The 27,750-nt window shown below is 31.9% G+C and overlaps 1 protein-coding gene across 3 annotated transcripts in view; it reads right to left on the reverse strand.

The window, feature by feature from the left end:
• LOC145242383 (ubiquitin carboxyl-terminal hydrolase 5-like) overlaps nt 1-27,750 on the reverse strand; it is an 86,885-nt gene that overhangs the window by 39,549 nt on the left and 19,586 nt on the right. For all 3 annotated transcript variants that reach the window (XM_080105399.1, XM_080105400.1, XM_080105401.1), the window contains exons 4-10: nt 26,491-26,609; nt 26,239-26,348; nt 23,531-23,766; nt 18,268-18,362; nt 14,352-14,545; nt 8,556-8,627; nt 6,645-6,729 (exon numbers count right to left, since the gene is read on the reverse strand). In XM_080105399.1, coding sequence (XP_079961525.1) covers nt 6,645-6,729; nt 8,556-8,627; nt 14,352-14,545; nt 18,268-18,362; nt 23,531-23,766; nt 26,239-26,348; nt 26,491-26,609 — 911 coding nt within the window. The remainder of the gene's footprint in view (nt 1-6,644; nt 6,730-8,555; nt 8,628-14,351; nt 14,546-18,267; nt 18,363-23,530; nt 23,767-26,238; nt 26,349-26,490; nt 26,610-27,750) is intronic.

The following is a 27,750-nucleotide window of genomic DNA, read 5'->3' on the forward strand; positions in this document are numbered from 1 at the left end:
GTAGATCAAAACTGTACTAGAACAGTGTTAGCAATTCAATTTTTTTCATTTTGCAATCCACACAATTGTAATTTCATTTAGCCTACTTTCTGTATTTCCGTTTTAGTCATTTAATTATTGGAATTCGTTTGAGAGGAGTCATTTTCTATATTTACTTATTTGCAGACTGGTATCCTCATCGTTTCACAACGTTTCGGCCAACTATTCCTCTGGCCTTCGTCAGGTGGTTAACCACGACGGGATAGGAATGTTGAGTCTTAACTGTATCCTCAATAATTACTGCCTTCCATAGTTGTTGTCTCACCAGATTTTGGCCAACTAATCCTCTGACTGGCTTTAGGTAGGATTGAAACCATTATCTTCAGACAATGCTCACCTGGAACCGTAAAGATTCAACGTCTATCCACTGCGCAATGGATAGAGACATTGAATCTTTCTCAACCTGGGCGGCACAAACTTCATAAAAAGATTTTTTTTCCTCAACAATTCCGATCAATTTCAACTAAAAAATTCAAAATTAAGAGAAAGACACTGAGTGGGCATGTGGAGGAAGTCATTATTTGATTAAATTAAAAGTCATCTAACTCCCTTATCCTCTTCATAAATTGCTTGAAGACATTCCTCTTCATAGGAAGTTAGTTTTCAGATAAAATTCTCATAAGGAAAAAATCAGCTTTATCTTATTAAAAAGAGAAAGCATTTTTCTCAAGAATCAGAAAGAGAAAGAGAGAGCGGCTTCAAGTGGAAATCCTTTTTCTAGTTTTTAAAAATAAAAAATAAAACGGAATTCTACCAAAAAGCAGAGATCTGCACTGATCAAATCAACCCCTCATTACTTGCCCTCTTTGAAAGCTATCTACCCTTGATATCAGTAACTTTACTTGTAAATTTTTAAATGATGCTCAATGATCATGTTCAAAGAATCATACTTGATTTGAATAGATATCACAAACCAGCCTAGTCTCATGCAAAAATGGGTAAAGATGGTGAAATTCCCATCAATTTCAACTTGTGATATCTAGTTTTTGTTTTTAGGTTATTCTGATAGAAATGTGATCTTTGTAGGAATATGAATAAATTTGAATGAAAACGCTTCTGTATAGATTAACATTATTATTATGATAAAAAATAAATACGTATTATATACGTTTAAAACCAAAAACAACGCATTATTACAAAATAAACAGACATTTATTTTGTTTGAAAATTATGTTGAAATTCATGAATATATTTCGAAGCAAAGCCTCATCATCAGTATGTCTTTCTTTTTGCCATGTTGTTGCTGGGGCAGATAATCAGAAAGTAGAAGTCCGTTTGTTGTTTTTACTGTAATTTTTTAAAATCTCGGAATGGTGCGTTAGGTCACGCGGGATTCACGTTAAGATTTCTTGTTCCTTAGAAGCGCCGGTTGAGTTTGAATAAAATAAATACGTATTATATATTTACGAATTTCAACATAATTTTTCAAACAAAATAAATGTTTGTTTATTTTGTAATAATACGTTGTTTTTGGCTTCAAACGTATATAATACATATTTATTTTATTCAAACTCAACCGACGCTTCTAAGGAACAAGAAATCTTATTATGAGATTATATATATATATATATATATTAGTGTTGTGCCGATGAATCGGAATCGGAATCGGGAATCGGTTAAATCGGTAATTTTCGGGGAATCGGAATCGGCATCGGAAAAATTTGTGTATAATTTCCGATTCCAAAATCGATTCTTTGAATATTTTTCAAAAGTTAATTTTCAATTGCTTGTACCGATTATAAATATTTATTTCTTTTAAACTATTAGTAAAACTAAACTCTATAGATCTACGTACTCGTTATAGAATGAAGTTCTCATAACAAAATCACGTAATTTCATTAAATAGTTTTTGTTTTACGCTCCCTTGACTAATTATCGCAGTTTTTTTAGGAAGATTCCGAATTTCCCAAATCGTTTTTACGGCATAAAATAAAAACTATTTGATGAAATTACGTGATTTTTTTATGAGAACTTCATTCCATAACGAGTACGTAGAATATATATATTTTTTTATTTTTCGTTTTTTAACATAGTGTAAACTGCACAAGCACCCTTTTTTAATACGTGAAGACAGTTTAGAGCTTCATCCTAGATCTAAAAATAATTTGGTTTTTAGTGGGTTTACAAATATCATCCAAAAGTAGAATTTCAATGAGGGGGGACTTTTAAATGTAAATATAATTTCTTTTTCAATCTGAAAAATTTCTAAATGTTTTCTCTTTATCTATTTTATCCAGACTTTGATAAATTCATTGTGAGATATTCATGTATATTTTTAACTTTTCCGAAACCCGAGAAAAATGCGACGGTGTCAGACAATGTGGCTCCAGGAAAATAAAATAAAACTCTATTCGTTTGAAATCTTTTCATATTAAACTCCTTGAGAAATTTGGCAAGTGGGTGTGAAAAAGTATTGTTGTCGAAACCAACGGCATCGAAGGTGTTAATTACCCCATAATACTTTCAACTCAACTTTTGAGTGGGATTGGCGGGCTTCAGCGAGGCCTCCGTGATATATATATCTCACGGAGGCCTCGGCTTCAGACGGCATTGGCGCCGTCGTAGCAATCCTTAAGTATAAACATAAACAATACCGGCAGAATCAAAGAAAATCACACTGGAAGCATATTTCAAATTAAATCAAAGGCCAAGCCTTTTCACAATTTTGCCCATTCCTTGTTGGTCCCCCCGATTTATCGGAGAGGGACTATAGTTTTCAGTGGCGTTCGTCCGTTCGTCCATTCGTTCGTCTCCGGATGATTCCCGGATAACCGTCCATTACTTTTTTCTGAAATTTTGCCACAAGTTGTACTCCAATACGTAGATGTGCACAACATCGAGTTTTTTTTAAAGAAAACTCTCGCTGCTCCCCCAGGGGCTTAAAAGGGGTCAAAAATGCCCAAAATGGCAAAAATGACACTTTTGGCCCCATAACTTTTTTCCCGTCCATTAGATTTTACTGAAACTTGTCCAAAATGTGAAGGCAATTGTTGCAAATGTAAATTCAGTATCGCTGACCCTGGCAAAACTCTGGTTTGCGCCCCCCGGGAACTTTTAGGACTAAAAACCACCCCTTTTTTAGGCTCTTTTTTTCATATTTGTCTAAAATGTGATTATGTATCTCTATTTAATGTTTTTTTATGGTGCTGAACTCAAATTTACATGTCTTAAGGCCTGAAACATAACCGTTTGTCCATTTTTACAAGTAATCAGCTCCCCCATGGGGGCAAAAGAGGTAAAAAAATACCTCAAAATGACTCTAAATAGACAAAATTGACATATTTTTCAGAATAACTTTTCATCCATTCATTAGATTTTTCTGAAACTTGGCAAAACCATGGGCATACCTGATATACACCTGATGGAAGTATCACTGACCCTGGGAAAAAGCAGAGTCACAAGCCCTGGTGGTTTTAGGGCTAATATTGGGTGTGGAGCAAAAGTTGAACTTAGTCATTTTTCTGAAAACTTTTGAAAATTTTTTCTTCACTCAAAATTGTTTTTTTATCAGTTATGTATCACTTTTTTTATCACTTTATTCGATCCCCCCTCCTCACATAGAGGGGGACCATGCATGCACGGCTTGTTATATTTGTCAATACCGATTGCCGAGTGAGGGAGCAGCAAACATACCGACAAAACCCAACACTTTTATATTCTACTTTTCATTTAATTAGCAATAATGTTTGATATTAATTTTCTGGGCAAAATATTTCTTTAATTTTAGACAATTCTTTCGCTACTTTGAAAATAAACTGCATTCTTCTAAAGGTTACCTAGCGAATTTTCGCAAAGTTTCAATTTTTGTTTTGTTTATTTTACGCATATAAAATAAGTTTAGATCTTCTTTAGTTTTACTAATAGTTTAAAAGAAAGAAATATTTATAATCGGTACAAACAATTGAAAATGAACTTTTTAAAAATATTAAAAGAATCGATTTGGGAATCGGAAATTAGGCACAAATTTTTCCGATTCCAATACCGATTCCCCCAAAATTACCGATTTATCCGATTCCCGATTCCGATTAATCGACACAACACTAAAATAAATGAAAGATAAACAAATACCACGTTATATTCTACTTTGTATTTAATTAGTAATAATGCTTGATATTATTTTTCTTGATAAAATATTTCTTTAATTTAAAACAATTTTTTCGATACTTTGAAAATAAACTGCAAATTTACTTCTAGAATATTCTCGAAATTTCATTAGGGATCTCCATCTTTCACCACAGATTTATCATTCAACTTAAAAAAAAACAGTTTTCTTTGATGTGCAATAAAAAAAACTTATAGGAGTCGGAGTACACGAGGGAAGTCGTATTACGTACTATCACTTAGGAAGAAAGTGTAGTATCTGTGCTGATGCTACATTTCATCTATTTTCTCCCTGTTCAATGAAGGAGAAATCCTACTAAACTCAGGCAATTGTAATTTTTTGTTCTTATCAAAAGTGCCCCTTTTGGGGGAGCTGGATATTCTCCAGATTAAAAAAAAACGACCTTCCTAAATTTCTAAATTTAATATAAAATGATCCCCCGTTTCCCAGCCATTCGAATCGTTTTAAAGCAGTTAACTAATTTTTTTTACCATTGACTCACAACCCAATCGGCAAAATCATAAAAGCACAAATAATCGCTTTTTTTTTGTATTATCACGGACTGAAGGTTAGTAGTAGGAAGGGTCCGTGTCTTTTATAAAATGGAGAATCGAACTTTTCTTTTCGCAACAAAAAGTTATAATTGCGATGGGCGAAAAATGAAAACGGAATAAAAACACCGATAATTTCACGAGAATACATTATTTACATCTACGTACCGTTTTACACGTAACTATTTAAAAATGAAATAAAAAGATTGCCTATAAACACTCATGATTATAATATATATATATATATATATATATATAAAACGATTAGGAATTTAAAATAGACGGTCAGTTTCACAAATAAATATAACGTAACATGAGCTGTAGTGTGTTACCAATTTTAAATTATGTGCGCTTATTGGGGATAGGGTGTCTACTTTTTAAGCGATTACACATGGTTTTACAACGTTGCAAACCGAACTTAATTTAGTGGGAAACACTTTAGTTAATATCCATAAAGAATTAGGATGGCCAGAAATGATGATCATTTTACGTTAAATTTATATTCGAAACTGATCTTACACTCTAAATTCTAAATGATCGCTTTTCTTTCCGCCAATTAAAAAAAATGTTCTAACACGTAATCTATAAAAGTAATATTTCATTTTGGAATAGGGATTTAGCTGCGAGAGAAAGCACAGACAGCTCACGCAATCTCACGTTAAAAATGGTTTTCATAATAGTAATATTATTATTTAGAAATTCGTTCGTAACAATGAGATGTGGCTTTGCTAAGTGGCGTTGTTAAATATATTGTTCTTACATCGTTTTCTTATTTTGCCTACCAATCTTCGAATATTTTCCACTATTCATGTAAGTAGCATGTTATACAGTAAATACGAACTGGTACAATATAGCTTTGTTTTAAAATCAAAATAAATGTTTTGTTGTGTTACAATTTTTAATCAATTACAAGGCAAACATTTGAGATAAAATATACGCGGACATTAACCAGGGGTTTATGTAATAATTTGAAAATTTACGAAAAAACAAACAAAAAAAATCTCTAATTAAATATGTATAAATTTTACAAGAATCGGAATCGGGAATCGGATCGGAATCGGAAATTTTGAACGGAATCGGAATCGGGAAAAATTTTGGCATCGTCCCATCACTAATATATATATATATATATATATATATATTTATTACAACCGAAAGAGAATTACTTTGTACTGAGGATGTAAGTAATTGTAGTCACTGAATGACATGTCCATTAAATGTTCCTATTTACTTGCCTCCCTACGAGGGCAGAGTTAGACACAAGGCTTTTAATATGGGGAAAATCCAGCTCCCAAAACGGGGCACTCTGGATAGGAACAAAAATTAAAATTTTCTCAGTCACGAAGGATTTCTCCACTGACCAAAAACAGAAAAGGCGAAGTTTAACATCAGAACAGATATTACACCAAGGCCAAGGAAGAATGTCTATTAAAGGTTATACGAATGTTGTTAAGCTGAATACAAAGGGATATAACTGCTTTTCAAAATGCACATAAGACAACAATATGTCAGCAGTTACTTCCCTTTTAAATATAAAACATTTAATCATTATTCTTAGGTAGACATTTGCTTCCACCTAATATAAACAAAATTACACTAATTGCACTATTCATTATCTTGTATCATTAGTAGTTTTTTTTTGTTTCAGGTTACAAGCTAGATTATAAATTTCAACAATGGCAAAATATGTTAGTAATTTTCAATTTTGGTGTGGTCGATAGGTCGATGATTTATGCACATAAAAAATAGTTTCATCTTAAAAAAAAAAAGTCACAAATTAATATAGTGGGCTTAGTATAAATTTTAAGTTATCTTTCACAAAAAAAAAAAAAAAAAAAAAAAAAAATGCACTTGAGAGTCAGTAATTTGTCTTTAGTTGTTTCTTTTTCTTACTTAAACTGCCTTCTCTCATCTGGGTGGGGAGTCAAGAAAAATAAAAATAAAAAACTTACTGCAATATATTCTCCTTCATCTGCTTCATCTCCAGATGGTTCCTTTGAATAATCTCCAGAAAGAAGACCATATGATAATTTTGCCCTAAAAAGTAAAAGTTAAGCTAGTTTTATAACAGATACAATTTGGCAAGATATTTTTTCCATAATGTCTCTAAGAATAATAAGCGATCAAAAATGGAAATAGCATGCAATAAAGAATAAATAAATAACATTGGTACTAATGCATGTCAATAATTATGTGATTGTAAATTTTTTTTTTTTAATTATTGTTCACTAATGAATAAGTGTTGAAAAGTTAAAAAAACAGATCCTGGACAGTAATTAATGTATTCTTATAGAAATTAAAAAGGTACCTCTTAGAGAATGTTTTCCCCAAAATACAGCTCATGAAGCTAACAGATCTGTTTGCAGATTTTATCCTAGTCTATGATATGTTAATCAGATTGCTGAAATCTGGATATCCCAAACAATGTATAGTATATAAATTAAATTAACTCAATATCCAAGTTTATCACCCAGGTTTCTTTCAACAATATGTTTGATGCTGTCTGTCTGTCTGTCTGTCTGTCCGTCCGTCCGTCCGTCCATCCGTCCTTATACAATTGTGGAAATTGTAAATGCCACCGTTTACAATCTTGGCTGATGATTTCTTTTCAGGTCTTCTTAAGGTGCCCAGCTTTCTTTTTGCTGTGCAATCATTGCTTCTTTCAACATGTTCAAATGAGTGAAGATAGTTTGTCTTCATTATGGCATCATACAGTTTTTGAGACAGATTTAAACTTTTGAAAAAAGAAAAATGTTGTACTTTGATCGATAACTGATGTATTCTCAAAATCCAAAGTGGATATCTTGGAGGATCTTTTACCAAATAGAGTTCACCCAAAGAAACCATCCTGAGGCTCCACTACAACCTATAGCTGCAAACGGAACCAAGAGCATGCAGCTTGCATGGTGTCATTTAAAAGGCAAAATGTCATTTAAAATCAAACACTAGTTTGATCCTGGCAATGAATTAATCCTTGGTTTTACAGGTAGAATGGTTAGTGTCTTTCTCAACTACACTCCATATATAATAGTCGATGGAGTTGCAATCTGGCAAGTTGGAGGGTCAGATATTGAAACTTGTGAAGTTTGGACATAAGACAGCCACATCTGAGTTTGTCACGTGACTTTCTTGTAGACACTCTTTCCACCCAGTGCTTAACAACAATGAGCAGTAGCACAATATTTCAAATTTGATTTGAATCGAGTCAGAGTCCTTTTTAGATATTTTTTCACAAGGGAATCACCACTTATCAAGGCCTGAAGGCCAATGTGGGAAGTGTATGCAACGGTCTTTACTGAAAACATACCCAAAGATCACATTTTAAATAAATTTGGTCCTTCATGATGTGCACCGAGTGTAGGCTATCCACCATTGTTTTGTGCATCATTCAATTGGTTATAGCAAAAGTATTCATGCGAGCTAATAGGTTCAATACATCATTTTAATGTTATTTCCTAAGAATCATTTTGATCCAATTTATTTCTACTCTACTTGTCTCGTCACTTGCCCACCAATATTGCAACAGAAATGATTGCTCAAAATTCTAAATTTCTGATTATCAATGTTATGAATTTTAAAAGCATTGGTGAAATTTTTTGTGACAGTCTAGTAACTCCAAAACATACTCCTTATAATAATTATAAACACTTATGAACTCCAATATTGGACATAATAATATCATAATTAGATAATATAGTACAAAATTTGACAAAGCGCCTTGGGTAATTAAAAAATATAATTATGATGCTTAAATAAAGTTCCAACAATTCTTCTCAGACTGTAGAATAAATAAAAAAATAAATAAAAGATTGCCATTTTAGTGACTGGGTTACGATTCAAAGAAAAACGCTCACAGAACTTACATTTGAGCATTAAAATCCGATGTAGGATCATTAGGGGCTGCTGCAAACAGATTCTCAATATTATCGAAGTATCTGGAATAAAAATATATGCATCATCATTATCATCATCATCATATTCAGTTTAATGTCCGTTTTACATGCTTTTAGAAATTGCTTTTCAAACTAATTTTATCTACTTTATCCCTATGCTAGGCTTTCCCATGTGAACTGAACTTGTTACTTCAACTGTTTGATATCCAATTTATACATTCCCCCCCCCTTTTTTTTTTTATATAACTTTACCAACTATTACTAACACTGGCAAAGGATATATACTCATGCTGGTCAAAAAAATAGAACATCATGTTTTTTGGCGCTAAATTCTTATTGATGACGATCTGTGAGATGTAATTGGTGCTAAAACATCCTATCATGCTAAACTAACTGAAATAGTTGTTTTATGACAATTTTTTTTTTTATATCAATTGCAATGTCAGTTTTTGAATATTTCGCGTTTCAAAATAATAGAACAATGCAGGTAAGTAAACAAAATAGTTTTTTTATTAACACAAATAAAATTAATCAATATTTAGTAGCAACACCTTTTGCCTTGATAACAGGATCAAGTCACCAGGGCATGGAATCAACAAGATTCTCGCAATCCTGTGTAGACACTGAATTCCATGTGTTCTGGATTGCAATCTTCATGGCTGCAAGGGTAGTAGGTTTTCTTTTCGGAGCTTCCTCTTCATCTGGTCCCACAAGGCTTCAATAATGTTCAAATTTGGCGAGTTTGCCGGCCATTCAAGAACAGGGATTGATCGTTCTCGCAGTCAGGAAGACGTGGTCTTGGCAGAGTGTGCCGGTGCCAAGTCATGTTGAAAAATGATGTCTGTAGCCTCGCTGTCAAACTGGTTATCCAACACTGGCAGTAAATTAGCTTCCAGTATATATTGGTACACTTTTGCGTTTACAGTTCCTTTGATGAAGCATAAATTACCAACACCTTTAGCACTCATACAGCCCCAAACCATGCAAGACTGCAGGAACTTCACAGACTTCTTAACGCATTCTTGGTTATACCGTTCCGTGGTTCGTCGCCAAACACGTGGCCCTTGGTCGCCGAAGGAGATACAAAATCGAGACTCATCTGAAAAGATCACACGCCGCCATTTGTCTGCAGTCCAGGTTTGGTGAGCAGTTGCCCATTGCAGCCTTTTCAACATCTGCTTCTTGTTAAGGAGCGGTTTAGTGGTAGCTATACGATTTCGGTATCCCAGTTGCTGGAGCCTTCAGTAGGTAGTGCTTCTCGAAACGTCAGCACCAGAAGCCTGTTTCCACGCTTCAGTGATGTGACTTGTTGATTGGAATCGACTTTTCTTTGCCACCTTGTCCAGTGCCCGCTCTTGTCTTTCGGTGGTGCCTTTCTTTCGTCCACATTTCTTGTGATTGCTGTTGGAAACACCCTCAGCACCTTTCCAGAGCACTTTGGTCACCACCGATCTTGAACATCCTACCTTGATTGCGATTTCGATGTGCGTCTTTCCTTCTGCCCGCAAATCAAAGATACGCTGCTTCTCAAGCAACGATATGTCTTTAAAGCGACCCATAAGTATTATTAAATCGCTTTCAAAATCTTTTTAAACATGTAAAGCTCGCGTAGAGCGAGAGCTTCTTTTTTTCTGACTTGGCAAAAAGCAAATGGCGGCCTCCAATGTTTCAACTTGTAACCAGACTCAGGGGAAGTCACCCTCATTGGTATCTTTCCAAGAGGAGTCCATGCTACTATCATGATGTTTAAGGGGGGTAACTGGTTCGGCCTCTACAAAACAATATTTGCATTTTTTTTTTAGTTTAAGATTACTCACCGACAAAATGCTCTATTAAATTGAAACGTTGACTTTTCTAATGTGACAAAGTACTCATTGTCTGCCATATGTACCTCCTCAAATTATTAAAAATAGTTGCAATTGTTATTTACATATAAGATATCTCACCAGTACAAGTCAAAAATTATCCCAAACGGAATGATTTTACAGTTTTATACACATGTTCTATTTTTTTGACCAGCATGAGTATGTCATTTTTTAACACAGGGTGTACACTCATTTCATTAATCTAATATATAAATCTCACTATGTCTATGTGTGTGTCTCCGTTTTTCAAATTGTATCTCCTAGACGGATGGTCTTTGGACGGCGTACAATAGCTCAAAAGATCGCATTTTTGGTGCAGAATTTTATTAGAGGTATTTAATCAGTTAAAACAATTGCTAAGGGATTCAAAAAAGGGGTTCAAACTTGAAAGAAATTAAAACTTGACGAGCCTAGCACAATGGTGTCGTTGTGCGCATGCATACATTGTGTAAAAGACGTCTACTTATGTCGATATTTCATAACGTTCTTAAAATAGTTGTCCTTTTGTTGCAGTGTATAGCATGACTGATTACTAACACCAGTGTATCAGTTTCGACCTCCACCATTTCTTTTTTTCTTTTTTTTTTTTTTTTTTTTACATTCCAATATTCTTGATTTTTAAATGTTATGTAATAAATACACAAGAACACTTATTTAAAAAAAATATAGGTTTCTGATGTACGTAACAAAAATGTCATATTCCAAATATATCTGATATATTGTATATCGCTTATTTGTTATATTCCAAAAATCATGTAAATAGATCAAGTAATGGCATTTTGTATTGGATTCACTCCTAGACTAATTAACCGATCATTATGAATTTTAATTATGTGTATATGTTTATATATTTTTATGTCTTGGATTCAGTCCTAAAATAATTAATCAATCATTATGAATTTTAATTGTGTATATGATTATTTCTATGTATTGGATTCACTCAAACTAATTAACCGATCATTATGAATGTGTATATGATTATATATTTAGGAGTGAATCCAATACATATAAACTAATTAACTGATCATTATGAATTTTATGTATTGTATGTTTGTATAGATCTCATATTCCAAAAATCACACACAATGATCACTTTTTTATGTACGTATGTGCACAAGAAATCCTATCCAAGTAAAAAGTGCAGTATAGTACTCATATGAAAAAACAAAGAAAATATTTTCTGTGACGTACATAAGTTATTAAAACCGAAAATCACGTTAAATATTTGAGTATTATGACTTACATGAGAAATAAGGTGCTTCTTCACTATAGCACCCAGATGAAAAAATAAACAAATTCTTATCCCTGTCGTACAGAATATTTAGCACAACAGAAAATTACATAAAAGTATCAAATTCTTTCATTTTTAAATTAGAAAAAAGATACAGTATAGTACCCATACAAAAAACAAAGGAAATCCTACTTGTGACGTACATAAAAGTAATCAAAACTGGAAATCATGTAATATATTCAGGTAGTATGACATTTATATTAGAAACAAGGTGCTTCTTCACTATAGCACTCTAATGTAAAAACAAACTCTCACCTATGACATACGGAAAAGTTAGCACAACAGAATATCATGTAAAATCATTGAGTAGTTTCATCTATATACTAGAAATAAGGTACTTTTACATTATCCTACCCAAGAAATAAGGTACTTGTGCAGTATAGTACTCATATGGAAAAACAAATAAAATCCTACCCGAGACGTGCGTTTAAGTTATTAAAACTGAAAACCACATTACATATTCGAGTATGATTTTTAAATGAGAAATAAGGTGCTTCTTGAACCCACATGAAAAAAAAAAATTCTTACTTTAGATGCACAAAAAATTTAGCACGACAGAAAATTACTTAAAGTATCGAGTTCTTTCATTTTTTAATTAGAAAAAAGGTGTTTGTACAGTATCCTACCTAGGAAATAAGGTACTTGTACAGTATAGTATCCATAAGAAAATTTTTCTGTGGCATACATAATTTATCAAAACCGAAAATTACATTCGAGTAGTATGACTTTTAAATGAGAAATAAGGTTCTTCTTCACTATAGCACTCTGATGTAAAAACAAACTCTTACCTGTGACATACAGAAAATTATGTAAATTATTTTAAATATACTTTATACATTACCCGCCCTAAGTAAGGAAATTTTTTCCATAGACGTGCTCTAAATTTCCTGTCCTAGGGAAGGTAGAATTATTTCATACATATGTTGTGTAATACCCGTCCTAGAGTAGGTAAAATATTCTTTTGCTCAAGATGGCAAATGATACATAGACGTCAAAAATTCCTCTATCCTAGGAACAACAGGCATGTTCAAAAACGTTCTCATCATTTTATACGATCCCGAGCAATGCCGGGTGGCCTTGCTCAATGAATAAAAAGGTAATTTGATGTGTAATTATCAAAATGTCAGGTTGACAATACGGATTCATAATTTTATTAATAAAGATTAGTTAGGTGTGGTAGTCCATCCATGTGAATGACGACGTCTTCATTTTTTTTTTTAATTGATGTTGTGACTCCATTGATGACTGAAGCCCGATGCGTGATCTACACTGCTTTGCACAGACAGAGCACAAGAAGACAGGATTTGGGTTTGGATGGTGAGTGACCGCCGCTTGTTGGTGTCTCAGTTTGCGATGCTCCATAGCTGCTCGCTCTTGAACGTCATCCTGTTATATGTAGAGCGCCAAGTGTGTCTCTGTCCGCTGCTAAAATCTCCAAAAGATTGAAGAGTGGTTTCAATTGCAGTGCTTGAGGGTGAGCTTGACACAGTCTATGTAGCGTTTCTTCAGGCAGCTGACATTGATAAAGATAGTGAATGGATAAATCTTTAGTTATCTATCTTTAGACAATTATAAAAAAGATTGGACAATTATTTTTTCATTTGATAAATCACTTGATTTACTAGACACCATCCTCAAGCATCTTCAGTCTCTCTCGCTCCATCCTATAAGTAAACCCTGACCAAATATTCAAAAAGACATAGTATTCAAAGCACAAATAACATCCTCTTAACACGGCTATACACATGAAGAACGTGAATGATGTCACCTCAAGTACAATTAGAAGGGCATTCTACCAGACTAGATGAATTCTTATCCTGGCATCCAGTAAGACCAAGAAACCAAAAGGTATGCTATAATATAGTTAACTGGTAAATTGGGGAGAGGGAAATTAATGTTCTTTACTTCTTAAACTTAATGTTTGAGAAATATAGAAGAACTTTAATTGAATATTTGTCTCATAGAAGTCGAGTGTTAGCCCCAGGAAAGGGATCCTTGATTTCTGAGATTTTACAAGCAAGTAAAAAGTCAAATTGTAAAACAGACATATTAAGAGAAATAATTCTTAATTTGTTAGAGATATTTCCCTTAGCTGCATTTTGTTTGAAAAATGTCAACATATCACCACTGTGACAAACTTTGTAAATAGTGATGTATTCTGTCAATTTCATTGTTTTTATTGGATTATGATTATTTAATGTACGCTTTAGAACTATATTTTTAAATAGACTGGAAATAAATTTGCTTAAAGTAAAATACTGATTTTAAACAAAAGAGTAAAATTCAGTAAATTTTCTTAAAAATTGAAAACTGGTTTTTGCAGTTTTTTTAATGGATTGTTCATGAATTTAAATCATAAATAAAATTTAGATATTGATAAAACAAAAAACTTACATTCATAAAATAAATACTAGCCGATAAAAATATTCAATTAAATAAATCATTCATGCTTGAATAAAATAATATATTTTTGAAAGTATTTTACTGTTATGTGTGTTGTATGCATAAACTTATTCTGTATTTCCTTAGAAAATATTAAGGAGTTTGATTGAAATTTTTGTTTAAATAAAAGGTGTTTTCTTATAGAATAAGATGAGATAATTTACTCACTGTTTTTGAAAATCTGGAATGGTAAATATGACTTGCATAACAGAGTTCATATAGCAGCTGTTGCCAAGGTTACGCATGCCAGTGTAACCCTTTCCATACAGTGGTTTCAATTGGCTACCAGATTCCTGAATAACATCCCATTCACCGATTTTCTGATTCAAATCAATTTCTAGCTCCATCATTGTCTTCTCCGTCTGGAAAACAAAAATAAATGTTATTGTGTTTCTAAAGTTCAGTGTAGATGAATGATTTGTCAAATGCATTAGCTTACTTAGGTGCAATTAACCATTGATAGGCTTTGGAATAAGCTGTCTCACTCATACAAAGATAGATGGATGCAACTTGAAAATGCATTATGTACAGCTAGTCTATTGCGTTTTTGTCATTAATAGTTTGTATTTTTTTTGCACAAAGTAATTAAATCTGTTTCAATATAATATTCAGAACTTTTATTGAATTTCTCTAATGTAAAGTCAAAAATAAAAAATATAAAAAGATAATTTCCAAATTATTTCAATTTTAAAAAATTTTAATTTTTGTACAACTTTGTATAACGGAGAAATTTTTAACACTGAATTTCAAAGCAAACCAACAGTCTCTACTTTTTTATGTTATAGTAATGAATATATCTAAAAATTACAAAAATGATAAGATAGAAAAAAAAAATTATTAAAGAAAACATTTTAATGAAAATTAGCAAAAATAAAATTTTTGGTTAAAAAAAAGTGAAGAGTTTCAAAGGGAGGTAAATTGTGCTTTTTGGTTTGTTTTAGTATAACCGAGTTGCTTTCCTTTTTATTAGGTCACATCTTCCCAAACAAATATGGTGACATTTTTACAATAAGGATCGACAACTTGTGGTTTTTTTAAATAATGCAATATTTAAGTACTTTTTACATCCCAATTAAGTAGAATTGTTGAGTGACACAAAGTCAGTAGAGACCGTTGTTTTTTATTCATTTTCCGAATTTTGCTATTATAATTTAGTTGCACAAAATTTTTTTATTGAATAAAAATTTTTAAAAATTCATTTAAATAAATTTTTCTAATTAGAACTTTTTTTACATTGAAAACATTTAACATGGTTCAATAATAAATGACTAAAATTAGCTTGAAAGAAAAATACCAACAAGGCATAAGCAAGAAGAGTTCATAGAGACAGGGGAAAGGGTGGTTCTCTTCCTCCCATTAGTGACGCAATATTTTTTTTTTATTGCTTTTTAAATTCATTTATTGTTTTCATTTCATGAAAAAACAGAGAAAGTGATAAATTGTTATCTCCCTTAGACAATGTCTGAAAGTTTTTTTGGTTTTTTGTTTAAAAGAAATTTATGAAATGTTTATAATTTGGTTTGAAGTATTCCAAGTAGCAACTTTTGTAAAGCGATGTTGAGTTGGCAAAAACAGTTAGTTTGATAAATTTAAAAATGAAAATAAAATTCAATAATGAATTTTATGAAAATGATCTAAAGGCCAGCCTTTATCAAAGAACAATTGATTATTATGACCTTTTCAGAAAGTGGTTTACTTATTCAATGACTGATATTAGTGAATGATATTGTTAAAAAAATAAGAAACAATGATCGAACAAAGGGCAATTTTCATTTTTTATTGTAACTATAATAATGGATGAGTAATATATAGTAATATAGGAAATCAAAATAGAACATGTAAAAATACGTTTTGAAACCATTCAACACAAATAAACAATTTAAAATAATGTTTATCAAAATATTTTGTAATATTTGGTAAGGGTTTAAGGATAGGAATAAGAGTTTCTTTGTCAAAATATATTTTTACATGTCGATATATTGATAAATATTTTAAAGTGTTTATTCTTTGCATTGGATTGCTTCCAAAATATATTTTTACATGTCGAAATATATCGATAAACATTTTAAATTGTTTATTCTTTGCATTGGATTGCTTCAAAATATATTTTTACATGTCGAAATATATCGATAAACATTTTAAATTGTTTATTCTTTGCATTGGATTGCTTCAAAATATATTTTTACATGTCGAAATATATCGATAAACATTTTAAATTGTTTATTCTTTGCATTGGATTGCTTCCAAAATATATTTTTACATGTCGATATATCGATAAACATTTTAAATTGTTTATTCTTTGCATTGGATTGCTTCAAAATATATTTTTACATGTCGAAATATATCGATAAACATTTTAAATTGTTTATTCTTTGCATTGGATTGCTTCAAAATATATTTTTACATGTCGAAATATATCGATAAACATTTTAAATTGTTTATTCTTTGCATTGGATTGCTTCAAAATATATTTTTACATGTCGAAATATATTGATAAACATTTTAAATTGTTTATTCTTTGCATTGGATTGCTTCAAAATATATTTTTACATGTCGAAATATATCGATAAACATTTTAAATTGTTTATTCTTTGCATTGGATTGCTTCAAAATATATTTTTACATGTCGAAATATATCGATAAACATTTTAAATTGTTTATTCTTTGCATTGGATTGCTTCCAAAATATATTTTTACATGTCGAAATATATCGATAAACATTTTAAATTGTTTATTCTTTGCATTGGATTGCTTCCAAAATATATTTTTACATGTCGAAATATATTGATAAACATTTTAAATTGTTTATTCTTTGCATTGGATTGCTTCAAAATATATTTTTACATGTCGAAATATATCGATAAACATTTTAAATTGTTTATTCTTTGCATTGGATTGCTTCAAAATATATTTTTACATGTCGAAATATATTGATAAACATTTTAAATTGTTTATTCTTTGCATTGGATTGCTTCCAAAATATATTTTTACATGTTGAAATATATTGATAAACATTTTAAATTGTTTATTCTTTGCATTGGATTGCTTCAAAATATATTTTTACATGTCGAAATATATCGATAAACATTTTAAATTGTTTATTCTTTGCATTGGATTGCTTCAAAATATATTTTTACATGTCGAAATATATCGATAAACATTTTAAATTGTTTATTCTTTGCATTGGATTGCTTCCAAAATATATTTTTACATGTCGAAATATATCGATAAACATTTTAAATTGTTTATTCTTTGCATTGCTTCAAAATATATTTTTACATGTCGAAATATATCGATAAACATTTTAAATTGTTTATTCTTTGCATTGGATTGCTTCCAAAATATATTTTTACATGTCGAAATATATCGATAAACATTTTAAATTGTCTATTCTTTGCATTGGATTGCTTCAAAATATATTTTTACATGTCGAAATATATCGATAAACATTTTAAATTGTTTATTCTTTGCATTGGATTGCTTCAAAATATATTTTTACATGTCGAAATATATCGATAAACATTTTAAATTGTTTATTCTTTGCATTGGATTGCTTCAAAATATATTTTTACATGTTCTATTTTGAGTTTTTATTTACCAACACGTTTAAAACAGGAAATCAACCAATTATAGTGGTATAGATTTGTGTAAACGTGAAAAAGAAATTATCTCCCTTGAATGTTATGCTAACTAGATTGAATATGGAGGTCATTAAAACAAACAGCAAGAAACCTTTATGATGATTATATTTTGTAAAGGAAAGTAAATGCCATTTAATAAAAATTATAGAAATTCATCCAGTAATTTTGTTTTTATAAAATAAATTCAAATTAATTATGGAATATCATTACCATTATTATGGTGAACATCAGCTTGTTCTCATTTTCTTAAAAGCAGATTGATTGATCAAAAACTTGTGAATGTGAGATGCACTAATGATTAAGTGGAAATCCAATTTTTCTAGATTTATAAAAGAAAAAAAGTTCTGCTATAAAAATAAATAAATTAAAAAAAAAAAAAAAAAAAAACGGAGAACTCATATTCCTGGGAATGTGAGGCTAATTGCAATAGTTTTTTTTTCTACCTTTTGAAGTGAAGAAATGTTGATGCCAAAATGAGCAAGATGCTTGGCAAGATGAGGGTCTTCGACCATTTCATCTTCATCATAAGAATAAACATCTGCAAAACAAAATAAAAATAATATTGGTGCTTATACAGATAAAGACAAGGTGAAAATCGCATTCCAAAAGAAAAACTTTTCATATAATTACATAAATGGCAAAAATAAATATCCTCACCAAAAAATTGGGAAGTTTAATTAAACGAAAAAATCAGTTTTATATTTTTCAGATGCCGTCCATTTTAAGAGAAATGTTAACATTTGCCGAAATGACAGACTGAATTATCTCCCCTATTTTTAGATAACTCTTCAAAATCTATATATATAAAAGCGAAAATGTATGTATGTTTGTGTGTCTGCTAAAAACTTTCGACAGACAACAAAAATTCACAAACTCGGTATCATATTGAAGCCCCATCCTTCACTCAAAAAATATTGAAAAATTGGCCAAAAAGGTTAACTTTTTCACCCCGAAATCGACAATTTTCGACAGGGGGGGGGGGGGTCAACAAAAACGGTCTTCTCGTGACGTTCTACGCATGCGTCAGATGACGTCATGACCTGATTTACTTTAAATAGTTGAAAAACTGAACAAATTTAATGTACGTCGCGTTAGCTCAGTTGATTAGCGCGTTGGCTCATTATCTAAACGTTTTGGGTTCGAATCGTGGTGGGAGATATCTTTTTTTTTCGATTTTTTAAATTTAAATATTGAACCAGTGTTATTGAAGCCCTTTTTCACGTAACGTTCATTTTTCTGTTTTTTTTTGTTTTTTTTACTTCGCTTATCCACCCCGACCACACACCCAAAAACACCCAGGTACCCACCTATTTTTTTAATTTTAATATCGAAGCAGGCTTATTTAAGCCATTTTTCACGTGTTCGTTTTTCTGTTTTCATCATTCGTTTGCCTTACGTTAGTTTTTTGTGTTTTTTTCCCTGCTTAATTAAAACGTTTTCTTTTTTTACTTCGCTTATAACAAACAAACCTACGTCGTCGTAATGCTCAACGACTTCCGGGTGCACACCTGTCAATTTGGTTCTTACTTAAATAAATTCAAACATCTTTCACTAACTCATTCTGGCTGGCCGATTTTATTTTCAAACTTCGCCTCAGGGCTTCGGGTTCGATATGTATACTGCACATAAAACAAATGCATCATCTGCTATGACATCATATATGATGTATGTAAATGAACAGGATTTATTATAATAATATTGTTTCATGCTGAGGTTAGATGCTCCATGAATAGCTTCCAAATTTTCCTGTTTCCATTTCACTTGTGCTGCCTGCCAGGATCAGGTTATGATTAACTGATTTAATCCATATCTTAAACAACCTCCCATGTGACTTTGGGCCACCTGTATTAATGTGAGACATGTTGGAGTGTTTCAGATGACTGATGGTGGGTGATGCAATCGTACTAGTTGAAACGTCATTATATAACATACTTTCTCATTGAAACCTGTAGAGTAAGACGAGCAATTTTCTTCATCGATAGTCAAGATCGTTTTGCCATTGACCACATCTTGCTGTCATACAAGCGTACAGCAGGCATGAATGTTTTGTAATATCAACAGCTATGTGGCAGATGTAGATCATCTTGTAGTTTTTGTCAGTTTGCTCAGTGGAATCTGTTGTGTTGCTCAGGTGAATGACAGCAACAGTTTCTATTTTCACAGGAGTTAGATTGTGACAAATGCTGCAAACAAAATTTGCTACATCAGTTACACACGGCACTGGTTAGTTGGTGCACCTTTTGCATCACCATTTATTGCATTTTTCTGCATTTCATGTTTGCGTAAATTAAAATTGAACTTAACATAATTACAATAAACAAAAAAATTTTTTTTTTTTGCCTTTTCACTTCAAACAAGGTACAGTGCCACTTGGATGTAGAGGGGTTACTATTTGGGACATAATTTGCAGAGATAATATGTAGGAAGTTGAGCAGCAAGATGTCTGTTTTCATTACACTTGAACTTCTGCATGTCAGTGCAGTTAGGGAAGCATGGACAGGAGAGAATTCCAAAGTCTAGCAGTTCTGGGGAAGAAGCTATGAGAAAAAGACCTTCTGGCATCTAAGGATCTCTACTGTGTGCAGGTGAGACCTTGCTACTTGTGTTTGTCGGGGGTATTTAAGTCAAGGAGTTTGTGGGAGCACCTTCGATTAAAATACTCGTAAAACAAGCACAGGGATGCAACATTTTGGCGATGGGACAGGTGTTGGAGTGTAGCCGACAGAGCAGGAGCTATTAGGTTGGCGATTCTTTTTTGAACCATGTCTAGGAAAGACTTAGGAAATGTACCAACCCAAAGGTGGCAAAATACTCCATACATGGGCGAATGGTGGCTTTGTAGAGATACAGGATACTCTCAAGCATAAGTAACTTTCCAGCTCAGTAGAGAGAGCCCACCTTCTTAGCAATGCCTTCAATGTATTTGTTCCAATTCATGTTCCCTGTGAATGTTAAATCAAAGAGCTTTCAGGTAGTTTATCATTAACCATGGCTATCAGTGGTTGAAAAAGGTTCTTGTAATTATCAAAAGAAAAAAAAGCTTAGTCTTGGCAGTATTGTTGGGATTAATTTTCTCTGAAAAAAGTTCAATTCTCAAACGTGAGAATGCAGCAATAATTCTGTGGATAAGTCCTGAAACAGAAATATGGTGACAGTTTTTGTGAGAAGGAACATGACAAATGTGTATAATATATAATAGCAATTTTATTGGGTGAGCAAAAATGGCATATAATACAAGAAAAAGAGGACTGTTCAGAAACAAGGAAGATTGTTAGGTTTGCCAGAACTGGCTTCACAGGAACTTATCTCGGTGAAGAGTTTGAGTAACAGGTTGCACATGTGCATCCCACAATTCTGGCTCTTTTCGTGTGGACATAAATATATTCTGTTTCTTGGCCTTAGTCGCAATGTAAGTGGGAATTTGAGGATGACTACTAGCTATCGTCTTGCTATCATCAGGGGTTGTGCTGAGAAGTAGTCACCGTCCAATGTGGTAACGGCGAAGAAGTGGGATGGATTTCTGTGACTGCCGTTGAGGGCGGTGTTACTAAAGTTCAGCTGCTGTCCTGCTGGAGTTGAAAAAGAGGCCAGAACAATGTGCAAGAGTTTATAGGCTGGCTCATGTGACCCCTAAGGGAGTAAGGATTGGAATTCCTGCTAGCTAATTCACAGGCCTTAAAGGGACAAGGCAACAACTAATCAGCGAGAGGAATAGGAGACATAAATAAATTCCAAGAGTACTGAATGTTACCATCTATGTTCCCATAAATGGATGTTCATTTGTTTTTCCCTCATGTCTGTTAGAGAGCATGGTGTTTACTCTCAGACTTTTCAATAGCATTCCTCCAAAACTCCAACTTAACAAGTAGACTTTCCATTGTTTCACAGGCAAGCACTAAATCATAGTATCTCTTTCGAAGAACACATACAAAATTCTCTGGATAATGTTTCTTACATACAAATGAAAAGCAATGAACTCAGTATAAAACTCTGATGATGGAGTTTTGTGCTATCTTGTGGCTAAAAAAGGAAAAATAGTACTGGGAACTTTATTTCATAAACTAATGGTTAGGTACTCAGCTCACATGGCAGATTATTTCTGATTGGATAAACCAGAAACAAAATTAAATATTTGCACCAATCAGAGCAAAGATTACAAGTCCAGCATAAATAATAAATATTGTTAATATGGCTTATTGCAACCACTGGTGTAATTGGAGTTTGTAATAGTGTTGCTATATATAACTTAACAAGTATGTCATCCATTGTTTCACAGGCAAATATTAAATCAGCAGCATACAGCATCTCTTTCCAATAACCATTATGGAACTCCCTGGATAAATCTTCTAAGACACAAGTGAAAAGCAATAGACTCGGTACAAAAACCCTGATGTATATCTACTTTAACATTAAAGCTGGCACTAAATATGCTGTTAATTCTAACCCGATTGAGAATTTCTGTAGATTAATTGAACACCCTTCACTTATTTACCCTTAATTTACATAAAGTCTATCGGAAATCAGCTGAAACCGTAAAAAATGTTTCTTTAAATAACCAAAATATCTCTGCAGCAACACCTGACAGTCCTACAGCTTTACCCTTCATCTTACAGCCTTCCATACCATTTCTTTCTCAATGCATAAGCATTCTGAATCAGGAACTGCTTCTGCAAATTTGAAATCTTCTCAGTCCTATGCAAAGTCAGTAGTCAACAATTTCTGATAATAGCATTTCCAAGCGTTGCGCTTGTTCTTTTTTATTTGTTGCTAGCACTTCATTGACATTTCAAATGCACTTCTCTCCAATAATATCCATATCCGTCTTTGAAATCGGTTTAGCTATCCTGAATACTTTATTCTTTTGGTCATATTGTATTATTATTTCTGAAAATCTAGCTTGATTAACATCCATATTGGCTTTGTAAAGTTCATGAAGTAAAGAGTTTCATAAAATTATTTGAACTTGTTTTAGTAAAATAAGTTCCATATTTACTTCGTTTTTACTCATGAGTTTTTAAAGAAAAATTGTTATCTCTTCTCAATGCTGTGAACATGGCCGAGACGATTGATAATTCTTGAATGAATTTAAACCATGAACAAATCTATAAAGTGTTTTCCAAAAATATTTGTACATCATTTAGGGATGACTTTTAGAAATTTACTTCCAAAACTAGATTAGTATTTATTTAGCCATTTTTCCCAAGGTTAATTTTTTTTATTACTTCAGCTCCTTTTTTTTTTGGGGGGGGGGGTCTGTCAACTGAACCTTCTACCTCAACTGTTCTATATCTATTAACCCAAAAAATCTCATCCATCAAAGTCGACTCTTTTGCATGCATTTCCCTGTATTGTCCAGATTTCACTTCCATAAATCATCATTGTCATATACACATACACTTTAACTATGCAATTCCAACAGCTACTATACCTAGAAAACAGAGTTATTAAACGTGACACTGTGATATAGGACAAGGGGAAAGAAGCAACCTTAGGAGTTAGTGTCTCCACTGATGCCAGGTTAAACAAAGCTGAGAGGAAGAAGATAACAAAATAGCAAGGTGTAAGAAAAGAAAAAAAGGGAGTTTACAGTAGCAAAACATAAACTGACTGAAATTAAAACTGTAACAATTTAAAGAATAATAAAGATGTTCATTCTGATGCGTGTTAAAAAGAAAAAAAAGCTTTAAAATATAATGCTACACTTACCAGCTCCATCAGCTGTGATGGTACCCAATTTCACTGCCAGAGGATACTTGACTCTCTGATAATATTCAACTGCATGATTATTACCACCAGTGCCATCAAAGAAACGACGCCCACACAAAATAGAACCATCCGTAAGATTTAACCAGAGATTAGTGGTCAGATCACACTGTTCGCATTTCCAGCCAGTTGGTGGAATTTTCTTACCATTATCCAACTGCAGCAGACTTTCAGCATGTCTGAAAATAAAGAGATTTTGGTAAGCATTAAGATTGATAACAGGATGTGTTAAAAAAAATTTTGTACAGATGATAAAAATGGTTTTATGTTGGTTTTTAAATATTAAATGCAGAACCATTTTGAGTTAAAATTAATTTAGGATATATGTATGCAGTCGAAATATGTAAATATGCAAGAATAATCTAGTTTTTAACAAAAAGGAACTGACATCATATATTTTTATCTTTCAAGATGAAAAAATATGAAACCGTATTTTCATATTACATAATACTAAACATTGTTAATGTCATAATCTTTGCATTAATTTTATTCAAATTTTTAGAGAAACTGTTTATATCGTCAATCTTAGTGTTTACAAACATTTTTTTTTAAATACGAGATGCCTTCAATAAGTTTTACTTTGTACAGGCATTGAAAATTGTCATAAACTTGAAAATTCAGTATGTTATTGCTATACATACTATGAAATGACTGATCAATTTTTATGATTTCAGATTCAAATGAACAGCTACAGCAAGAATTGGAATACACCCTACTAAAGCCTGATTGTCACAGCTGGTGAATTTCAAAAACTTTGGTTTAAACTTGGAAAAATGCCACAGAAACATGGAATGCTTCAGACTGCTTTTAGCCATCTTGCATGAATTGAGCATCAATTTTTGAGTGCCATAAGAGATTCAAGAAAGGCAGAGAATCTGTGAGGGACGATGAGGTGTGGGAGGAGTAAGGAAGTCAGAACACCAGAATTTCATAGATAAGGATCGCCGTGTGTCTATAGAGACAATAAGTGCACAGTTTGATGTCAGTGTGGGAACTGTACACACAATTATTCATGAGGAACTGAAAATGAAGATTTGCACAAAGTTTGTCCAAAGGGTGCAGTTCACAACTCCATCCTTGTCACAAACTGTTTGAGCTTGATGGGCATCAAGACAGTTCCTCACTCTCCATATAGTCCAGACCTTGCTCCCTTAACTTTTGCTTATTCTCTCAGCTCAAGGAAAACCATAGAGGCTCTAGTTATGAGACAATTGAGGAGATGAAAGAGGCTGTGACGAGGGTCATTGACATGATCACACAAGAAGATTTCCATGGTGCTTTCCAGTAGTTGTTGGAACGGTGCAAGTGCATTGAAGCCGGTGGAGATTACTTCGAAGGGGACTAAAGTTTCATATATGTGTTATCAATAAAAGTGTCCATACAAAAAGTCTGGAAACACTGAAGGCATCTCATACATATTCACTATACTACCAGGTGTTGCCCGCTTGCTATCGCTTCGAAGTTTGCTACTTTATTGCTTAAATATGACTATAAAGAAATACAAAGAAAGTTAATTTAATTGCTTCCCTTGAAAATTAATCAAATACTAGACTACCTGTGACCTGATGGGTCAGTATGTTATATTAGCTATGGAATTAATGTATGAGCGTGACACTTGTGACATAAAGAAAATAGTTTTTTGTGACATAACAGAAACATTTCTATGAAAGCATATTAAAATGAAAAAAGAATATAGATTTCTGAGTCGTTCTGTTTATAATTGTTTATTTTTGAAAAAAAAAAACTTACAGCCATTGAATTATGTGATTTGCCATACTTATAGGGAAATGTGCACTGAACAGACACCATGATACTTACAGTTAAATTCAAATTTTGATATATCTTAATTTAAACGCAAAAAAAAAAAAAAAAAAAAAAAAAAACAATTGGGACGCTGAAAACGTACACAGTAAAACAATGTTTTATTGTCGCGTTGATTATTTAGTATAATATATATCGTATATATGAAACAGGTCGATGATTATACGTATTATTTGTAATCACGTTTTGAGTTTGCTTTCCATATCTTGAAGTTTTTTATTCAATAAATTTAAGATGTTCGCTTTTCTAAGGACATCCATTTGTTCGAACGAAACCGGTCCAGCGATTTGTGTTCATTTGTTTACGCTGTTATGGGTTTATGTTTATGTATGCGTGCGCAACCGGAAGTCGTAAACCGGATGTTGGTTACAACACCCGTTACAAGGTCATTTGAGTTTTATAATTATATGGATTGCAAGTTTTTTTGTAATTTATCCTTTTTTTGTTTATCAACTCATTTTAATGTTAATACTGTCTGAGTGTGTAAAAAATATCTTGTTAAATTCTTTAAGTTTTAAACATTGACTATCATTTTCAGTAAAATAAAAATTTTAAAAAAAGCATGAAGTTTTTATTCAGTATCTTCTTAAAAATTAGTCCACGTTTTCACGAAAAAGAAAAGTTTTTGTTCGGAACCTTCTAGTGGTTTATGTAGATTGCCCTGAATATACTGCCGATAACATGGTCCTTATTCTGCATATTATTAATGTTAAAAGTGTTAAAAGTTCAACCAAGTGAAAGCTTGTATCCATCAATAGGAATATTGGACAAATTGAATTTAACACAACCAACCGACAGGTGAGAATTAGAGAAAAAAAAAAAAAACTTACTTGCTGATAATTTTCTTATCACCTTCCCACGTACCAGCAGCCATCATAGCTGCCTCTTCCATCTTGAGAGCATCCTCAGCTTCCAAAATAGAACTGGCTGACATTCTCACCTATGTAACAAAAATTTGTTTTTTAATAATTGTCATAACTTTAAATAGATAATATAAAATTAAATAGTTTTAAAATCAAACTTCCATCATCTTAAGACAGTGAAAAACTTATCATTTAAAAATATTAAAAGAGTATGCTGACCATTTCTGGTAATTCTGGGTTTGGAAACGGATACACAATCCAATCTGGTAAGACAACAATCGAAGTCTCTTCAACAAATTCAAAAGTTTTCTGATGTGCATCAAAGCCACCTTCAACTCCTGAAAAATAAACAAAATTAAAATTTAATATTTTTTCTTTCAAATACTAACAATTAGACACCAAATGTTCAAATTAAAAAAATAAAATTGTTTTTTTAATTATTTAAAAGTTAATTTTTAGCAGCATCACAGTCCAGTTTTTAGATTTGACATACAATACTAAATATGTGTTTATAAACGTTCTTTCACAATTTCAGGTCTAAAGAGGAAGGGAGTGTAATTTTATGCTAAAATTACATAAACTGAAACTCTCTAAAAATTGAACAGTAATTGTTAAAAAATTTTTTATATAATCCACAAATTTGGATTTCAATTGATTTAATCCCCGCCCCCATTTTTTTTTTTTTTTAATTTAAGGTGCAGTAAAGAAGTCATTGGAAAAATGCCAACACTACAGGGATGATTAGGAACTGCATTTAAAGAAAAAAAATTTCAAATAAATTTTTTTGAAGAGAATAAACATTTTTCTTTTAATTTACTAATTTAATAAAAAATATAAACATTTACTGTTTCAAACGATTACATCACTTGAATGCTCTAAACCAGAGAAAAGATTTGTTTTCAGAATATTGTTAATATTTATTCAAGGAAAAGAGTGAAGAGAAAGAGAGTGATAGAGACAAAAAGAGAGATAGAACAAATGAGAGGGGTAAAAAAAAGAAAATTATTTAAGTTAAACTTTGTCAATTTTTATTTTTTTATTTAGCAAAATCAAGTTGATGAAAAATGTTCAAAATCTGCTATGGCTGTGCCGTAGCAGATTTTTCTCCAGATCATGTTAATATTAACCTTACGTGAATAAGACAAGAGCACAAATACATTTTGAGCAAAAATAAAGTTATATCTAAATTATTTTAAATGCGGATTAATTATTTGAATTATTCAGACTACTGTTTTCAGTTTGAATGTGATTCACATGTCGGCCTATGTAACCTCCAACCTTTTCCAAGTGTATCTCATCACACTCTGGAATCTTTCTGTCGAATAGAATCCTTTAATTACACCACGGAGGTAACATGCTCTGATTTCATCTAACAATACACAAGAAAAAATTGAAATTGCTTTAAATATCTCAACAATGACAGACAAAAAAAAAGAGCTTAATCTAAGAAAATCTTTTTAAAGTTGATCAAAAGTAGTG

Source organism: Euprymna scolopes, chromosome 21 (assembly GCF_053919585.1).
Source record: "Euprymna scolopes isolate OS-2025 chromosome 21, ASM5391958v1, whole genome shotgun sequence".
Taxonomy (NCBI): domain Eukaryota; kingdom Metazoa; phylum Mollusca; class Cephalopoda; order Sepiida; family Sepiolidae; genus Euprymna; species Euprymna scolopes.